At 44.3% G+C, this 8,221-nt stretch overlaps 1 protein-coding gene across 1 annotated transcript; it reads left to right on the forward strand.

Moving 5' to 3' along the window:
* The first annotated feature begins 3,278 nt into the window (after nt 1-3,278).
* Nucleotides 3,279-5,001, forward strand: C2cd4a (C2 calcium dependent domain containing 4A). Its single transcript, XM_004855771.4, has 2 exons — nt 3,279-3,387; nt 3,841-5,001. The coding sequence occupies exon 2, from the start codon at nt 3,889-3,891 to the stop codon at nt 4,870-4,872; it is 984 nt and encodes a 327-aa protein (XP_004855828.1). The 5' UTR covers nt 3,279-3,387; nt 3,841-3,888; the 3' UTR covers nt 4,873-5,001.
* The last annotated feature ends 3,220 nt before the right edge of the window (nt 5,002-8,221 follow it).

Here is an 8,221-nt window from a genome sequence, read left to right on the forward strand (position 1 = left end):
TAGCACCAGGGGGAAGTTAGCGATCATCTGATGAATCCAACCCTTTACATGACAGATGGAGACACAGAGTGTCACAGAGAACTAAGGGACTTGTCTGGTGGCCCACAAGTGAGTGTCAGAGGTAAAACCCATGTGTCCTGTCTCCTTGGCCTGTGTATGCTCTTCCTAGCACTCCATATTCTATCAGATCAAATGAGATGCATAAGTCAGAAAACCAGTTATTTTATTGGTTTTAAACTCTGTTCTTGATTTCCTTGACATCCAACCCCCTCTGTATCATTTTTGTAAGTCTGCTTTTTAAAATTACTTGCTGACTTAGTTGACACAAAGTAATTGTACATTTTGTGAGGTACAATGTAATGTTTTGATTCATGTATAATGATCTAATTAGGATATTGATCTAATTAGCATATTGATCACCTTAAACTTTTTATTTCCTTATGATGAATACAAAATCTCCTCTTTTAGGTATTTTGAGATCTACAGGGCATCACTGTTAACTATATTCAGCCAACTGTGCCATAGACCAGCAGAACTTTCGCCTCTTATCTAACATTGTTCCCTTTGACCATCCTCTTTCCAGCCTCCCTCCCAAGAATTCTGCTTTTAAATATTCAATTGCCTTTTACTCTCAGAGCAGCTCCAGCCTCAATGACACGCAATCTGTTTATGTTCATGTCACAGAATTGTTTTCCAGCTCCATTACTGGATGTTCCTATGGCTACAGCTGTGAGCTCAGGATGACCACAGTATTCCTCTGAGTAAGTTTTCGTGTTCCAGGCCCAAGGGCTGACCCTGTTACCCATCCTTCCAAGTACTGGCTGGCTCATGCTTCCGAGTGAAGTAAAAATAAGGCTTAATGTGGTCACAGGGGCTCAGGCACTCAGGGCACATCTCTGCTGTTTTCAGTAAGTACTGTACAGGAAATGCTTCGAAGGTGTTACTGAAGAAGATGAATCATTAATAAATAAATTTTTTTAAATGGCAAACCTACTTTGTTTGGTTGTTCAGAGAAACGTTTTTTAAAAGTATCCATGTGAATCAGCTAATTCCTGGCCAAGGAAATATGCACAACAATAACAACAACAATAATAATAACAGCTGTTAGCCACCACTTGGTGCCAGCTAGCAATTTTCATGGATATCTTTTTAATCTTCACAGCAGTCTTACATCCTATGTGGTAGACAGCACTACCCCATTTTACAACTTGCCCTCGAACAGATTAATGAACCTGATTAATAATATCTCAGCCAACTCCTCATCATTTTAACCAAAGGCTTTCTGCGTTCTTGCAGAGCTAACAACATCTTGTTTCTAAAGAAAAGTTGAGTTAGAACATATGTTCCTGACCTTCAAGTGTATAATTTGGTAATCATTCTCCACAGATTTAGCTTCACTCGGCATAAGAATTTGGGCCAGGAAAAACAGGTAGTATCAAGATAGAAAACAGCTAGTCCTTAGAAGAAATGATGTTCAGAAGTCTCTTCTGCCTCAGCAGACAGAATTCAAATATTTCATCTTCATTGTTCAATTCTTCTTCTGACACATGAACATAATTGATATGATCTGGTACAGCCTGGGCCCATCTGCCAAGCATGGTGGCAGGGACCCAGACAGTATTCAACTGCTATAAATGAATGAATGAATGAATGAACGAACAAATCAGCATTTGTTTTCTTCTGTAATAATAAATATAATATCTGACATGCGCATGTCAAACTCTATGCTAAACAGTTCACATGCATTATCTTATTTTCTACCATGACAACCCTATAGGTAAACACTATTATCAATTCTACATTTGATACTGAAGCTCAGAAATGTTAAATAACTGGCTCATGGTAAGCTACCACTCTGGAATCAAAATTAGACATGAGTTCAGACCCAGTTTTCTCAACCATCATGCAATACTCCTACTGTCTTTATCAATAATAATAATTGCTGCTCCTATGTATTTAGCATGTACCATGTTCCAAGCCTGGTGCATATTTTACATTATTACAAGTATCTGAACTTAATCCCCAAAACATTTACTGCCCATGAGTGGGTATTGTCCCCGCCCTCTCCCATCACTTTGTGACCATGGATAAGTTATTTGACCTCTCAAACTCAGTTTTTCATCTATAAAACAAGGACAATCAGAATTCACAGGGTTTCTGTGACAATTCTAGAGACTATATAAATCATCTAGCACAGCAACTGTGCTCTGGAAACAAATACACACGCCCTATTCTGAAAACACCTTTGCACACATGCAGGTGAATTCATTCAACATTAGAGAAGCAATTTGCAAGGTAACATGTTAGAAATATCATACACCAAACCCTGAAGAAAATGCCTCAACTCTTTATCAGCCCGAGCTAGGCGGAAGCACTTTCTTACAGAATGAACCCAAGTTAGTTTGCAAATGAAAGAAAAGGGGTCTTTCTGGTTGGCATATCTTACAAAGACCAGATATGGTCAGAGTGCCTCCAAAGATGATTCCAATAGCCCACATGTATGCAGGAGTGTATCTTCCTATAATAACCCAGGTTGGCCTGGAACTTGCGATTCTCTTGCCTCAGCCTCTTGAGTGCTGGTATTACAGGCATGCACCACCAACCCTGACTAAAGGAGTATATTTTCCTAAGCAAAAGTCACACATAGCTCAAGAAGTAGGTTATGTTTTCTTTAAATTAAAGTTTAATGTACGTACAATAAAGGGCCCTAATCTTAAGTGTACATTAGATGATTTTTTTATATGTGGTTACACCCATTTCACCCACCCCAGTCAAGATATGGACATCTTGCAGCACCCCATAAAGTTTCCTCTAACCCAGAGTGATTTAAATTCAACAATGAGCACCTAAAATAAGAATTGAAAACCAGAAAGCAAGCAGACAACTTAAAAAGCTGGGCAACTAAAAGGATGGATTTAGGGAAGGATATTAATAAGAAGAGGACAAACCCTGCTTTTGTCTTCTTTAGAAAGGTGGGAGCAGAGTGCTTCCTCAAATTCACCATTAGTGTTCTGATCCTCAAAATGACCCCGCTGTATAGTCTGCTTAATCCTCTTTTAGCACGACAGGAAACAAACTGCAGCACCAGGAAACAATCACATACAAGGTTTGGGAGAATACCTTCACCCAAAGCAGGAGAACAGGTTCCAGTCTGCCCAGCAAATCCCGCCACGTGGCAGAGGGACAGGGCAGGGCCTGGCATCAGGTTACCAGGCAGTGCAGCTAACACCTGCTGGTATAAAAGCTCAGGCCAGCTGTCCCGGGCACGGGTGCTGAACCCGCGGCGCGTGCTTTGAATTTCCTGGAAGCTGTGTGCCTCCCCGGGTGGGCGACCCGGGCAGAACAGGGCGAAGTCACCTGACATTGTTTGGAGAAGCAATTTACAAGGTAACATCCCGAACAAGAGGGAGCCTACGGCGTGCTTAGTTCCCAGGAAAGGGGGAGGGCTCTTCTGAGGATCTGTGAGTCTAAAAAGGGAGAACAAGCCAGCTTCCTAGAGGAGATTTAAAAATATTTTAATTCTCGCTGGAGGCTGGAATGCAAGAGTCCCTTATGGATTTAGGGGTCGAATACACGAAGCCAAGCACTTCTTGGCACCAATTATAGGGCAACCAAAGTTTGCAGGTGGAGCATAAAAGCTACACGTTCCGAAGTGCACGCGAGAACGGAGTTGAGACAGGACAGGAGGAAAACAATGTTCCATCACTGAAAAACAGTTTACAATAGGGGCGTAAGTTTCAGTTTGCCCTGTCCCGGGGGAGACAAACGAAACAGAAAGGACCAGAAAGTGCTGCGCTCTGCACGGCTCGCTGACAGTTGGGGTGCATCTGTGTGTTGCAGGCAGACTGTCTTCACAGAGGGTCGCCCCGACCCCCGCACCTGCCTCCCATGTGGTGCCTGGAGCGGCTCCTTTGGGGCAGGGACCGGATCCTCCGGACTCGCGCCCACCGCTCCAGGGCGCGCTCTCCCGCCGCGTGCGCGAACGTGCTCACCCCGGACCGCATCCCCGAGTTCTGCATCCCGCCGAGGCTCGCGCCCCGCTTGGCCCTGGATGCTCTCCGGAACTCTTGTTGTGAAGAGGCCAGGATGGAGGAGGGTGCGAGCCGCACCGACTGGGACCCGCGCTCGCAGGCAGCGCTGTCGCTGCCGCACCTACCCCGCGCCCGCACCGCCTACGGCTTCTGCGCGCTCCTCGAGAGCCCGCACACACGCCGCAAGGAGTCGCTCTTCCTCGCGGACCCCGCGCCGCGCCCCCGAGCCCGCACCTACGGCGGCGGCGGCGGCGGAGACGCGCTCCTCGCGCCCCCGCGGGCCCCGCACGCAGCCCCGGCCGCTCCCTGCCCGCCCCGGGACATGCCCGTCCCAAGGCCTCGCCACCGCCGCCGCCGCCGCCTCCTGCGCGCCCCCGACGGGCTGCTGAGCCGCGCGCTGCGGGCCCGGAGGAGTCGCGGCCCGGCCCGCGCCCGCTCGGTCTCCAGCGGGGACGGCGACGACGGCGACGAGCGCGACGCCCGCGCGCGGTCCCCGACCCCGGCCGCCGAGCGCCTGGAGCCCGAGGGCGCCGAGGCCCTGGACGCCGACTTCTGCGCGCGTGGCGGGCGGCTCCGCCTGCGGCTGCTGCGCACCAAGAGCCCGGCCGCGGGCGCCCCCGAGACCCGAGCCTCCGGCCGCCGCCTCCGCCTGGGCCTGCGGCCGCCGGGCACCACGCGCGAGCAGCACCGCTTGGTGCTCGGCCCGAGTCGCGGGGCCGCTCTGGACTCGGACTTGTGCTGCGAGGCGGCCGCGGGGGACCCGGTGTGCCGCCTGACCGTGCGCGTCCCGGCCGAGGACACGGGCCGCCCGCTGGGCCGGCGCTCGCTTCTGCTGGGCTGAGGACCAGCCCGCCAGGGACTCGCACACTGACCGCCGCTCCGTACAAAATAAACGTGTTTTTTTCTAACTAGACCTTTATCCAATGTTGGCAGAGATAATTCTGGATTGCCAATCACAGTAAAGCATAGAAGGGTGTGTGTGTGTGTGTGTGTGTGTGTGTGTGTGTACATACCTGAAGAGTCTTTAAATCAAAGGGATGTTCTGCAGTGTTTCCTAATGGAGCTACCTGACCGCATTTCATATGTACCACACTACTCTAGAAGTAAGTCTTAATGCAATGTTAGAATATCTTCCTTTTAAACTTTGCTCATTCCACAACATTCATTGAGACCATTTTAAAGCCTTCGTTACTTTTGAAGCATTAAGACCCTGGATTAGAAAGTGAACCCAAGAAATGTGAAAGAACTTGTCTAAGGTCAACAGTGAGTCATCAGTGGGAATTCTGATCTGATACCCATAATTACGTCTTGCTGGAAAACCAAGAAAATAAAATCATCTTAATATCCTGCATTAAAAAATAATCTTAATAGTTTCACAAGTTCATACTTGTGTAATTCCCAAAACAACCCTAAATAGTATGCACTGCTATCCCCACTTTATGGAAGAGGATATTGAGGCACAGAATAAAGAACAGAGCCAAGATTTAAACCTAGGCCATCAGTACTTCACTCATTACTCTTATGTAAGTCACACCACAGTGGACTGACTAAAGCATGAAAATGGTGAGTCTTCGACCTCTGAAATGGTTGATTCTGCGATGGTGTCTTCACAGTTGAAATGAGTCATTTATTACCTCATGCTAGTAACATCAGACACTGAATTGTACTGGAGGGTTTGAGACAGAAAAAGCTAAGTGGCCTCACAACCACAGAAACAGTTGGCACTAAGTGAACCAACCTGCCAGGGCAGGCAATATGGAGTGTAGGTACGACCTTGTTCCACTTCTGGCTTCTGGTAGTGATAGATTACTATGGGTGTTTTTTTTTCCAGTACCAGGGATCAAACTCAGGACCTTGAGCTTGCAAGGCAGGCGTGGTGCCACTGAGCTAAATCCCTGGGTCTCCTAGATTACTATGTTTTTAAAGGACGATTTTCTTTCATCCCTCATATTCACCGCCAACCAAGCATACTTCTTCCTTTCTTATGTATACAAGAGGAAAATGTGTCCTAGGTGAAAATATTAAAATAGGTGGCACAGTGTTAACCATGGCTACATGATCCCTCTGGATTCAGAAATGGTTTCTGCTTTCACTAAACTTATTGAGGGTTTTAACCATAGGTGCTCGTGAAAAGTGTTGTTTAGAAAAGAGTTTCCATTTCAACTACAGCTCACTGAATGTGGGCTATTTACAATGGTGACCATTGATTGAAGTTGAAATCAACCACATCCAGAAGCTTGTCGTGGTGATGATGTGAGTGATGATGTAGTCCACATCTAACTCATTCTTTTACCTACTCAGAGACACTATTTCCTTGTTCCACAAGCCAATAGTTATTTTTATTTATTTATTTATTTATTTTTTAGTACCGGGGATTGAACTCAGGACCTTGCACTTTAAAGGCGGGTGGCAGAGCCACTGAGCTAAATCCCGGCCCATAGTTATTTTTAAAATGTATAACATTTGTGATTTCAGAATTTTGGTAAGCTAATACTGAGGTTATGTATGTCAGACTTGAAAAGGTAAATGCATGAAAAGTGAGAAAAAATAGTTATATATAATACTGTGAGCTTTTCTTTTTCTGTTTTTAAAAATAAAAACATTATGCTGATGATTTAAACAACAAGCCTCTATTCCAGAAAATAGTGCAATCATTATTGTACCTAGATTATACACATGTCATTTTATCAAGCAGATTTCCCCAAGAAGGTGAGTCAACACATTTCAGGAATCTAAATTTTCCATGAGATAATGATGGTTTTTTCCAAACAAAATTTCCATTACTGTGATGCCACATCATGGTTGATCAAATAATCTAAGAGCCTAATAAAAGACTTTAAAAGGATTGAAATAGAATCGTAAATCATAAAATCATGGAATTTGAGTTGAAAAGAACTTTAAGAATCATATTTTCCATATTTATATACAAAATGTACCAGAGTGGCAAATTCTAGATTGTTCCAAATCACACATTAGCAAAAGTGCTGGGACTAGAACCGATTCTATCCTCATTTTGTTTTCAACCTAATGAGGCACATACACATACATTATTTTACGTCAGTGAATTAAATTGAGTGACTTTATTTAGGAAAACTTACTTGTAATAGAAATGTTTGTGAAAGCCCCCTTCCTGAGGGCAAATTTAAATCGAATTTACACTTGCTGCCCTCTAGTGGACCAACCACGTGTCTTGTCAGTGGCTTTCTTTGCCTTTTTTATTAGACCATTTCAACTAAATACAAGCCAGTGTTATGCCAGAACACAATTTCTTGAAGATGCTGGCTATTATTATACTGAAAATTCTCATAGCAAAATATCTAAGTGCAGCTGAGAAGACAAAGTACAAGAAATGGATCTAGGGCTGGGGATTTAGCTCAGTAGTTCTGCCACCTGCCTCGCAAGAATTCGATTCCTGGTACCTAAAAAAAAAAAAAAAGAAAAGAAATGGATCTAAAAAAAGGAATAAACTTTTCCCCCTACAGTAAACCCTCAGTATCCTCAGATGATTGGTTCCAGGATCACCCTGGCAACCAAAATCCAAGCATGTTCAAGTCCTTTATATAAATGTGGCATAATATTTGCGTATATGCTATAAACATCCCTAACCACATGAAATCATCTCTAGATTACTTACAACACCTAATAGAACAGAAATGCTATGTAAATAGTCACTAAACTATGTTGTTCAGGGAATGGGGACTAAAAAAGTCTGTACATATTCAATAAAATACATATGCAACTTTTCAAAATATTTTCGACCCTCGGTAGAATGTGTTGATGTGGAACCCACAGATATGAAGAATCGACTCAAATAAGAAAGCTGGGAGTGTGTGGTATGTTTGTTGCAGAAAGCCACTTTAGGAGTTCTCATAGTTTTCACTGGGCTTTAGGTACCCACATCTGCACCAATGGTGTGGCACATTCTTGCCCCTTTGTGGTTTAAATAGCAGATCATGTTCAAAGACAAAACCTACACAACAAATGGAATATCCCAATTTAAATAACATTTGTTGGGTAAAATTTTAAAAATCACTGCTTTGTCACTTATTGGTAGTTTTACAAAGACAATACATTCTACATCTAAAATACTAGCTTCAGTATGGCACAAACATGCTTAGACAATTATTTCTTTTAATCTAATTCTTTTACACAGATTTCAACAATTTCACAAACATGCTAACCATATCCAA

The sequence above is a fragment of the Heterocephalus glaber genome, unplaced genomic scaffold (assembly GCF_053883595.1).
Source record: "Heterocephalus glaber isolate CG9 unplaced genomic scaffold, H.glaber_assembly_v1.0 deba00001689, whole genome shotgun sequence".
In the NCBI taxonomy this organism is placed as follows: Eukaryota; Metazoa; Chordata; class Mammalia; order Rodentia; family Bathyergidae; genus Heterocephalus; species Heterocephalus glaber.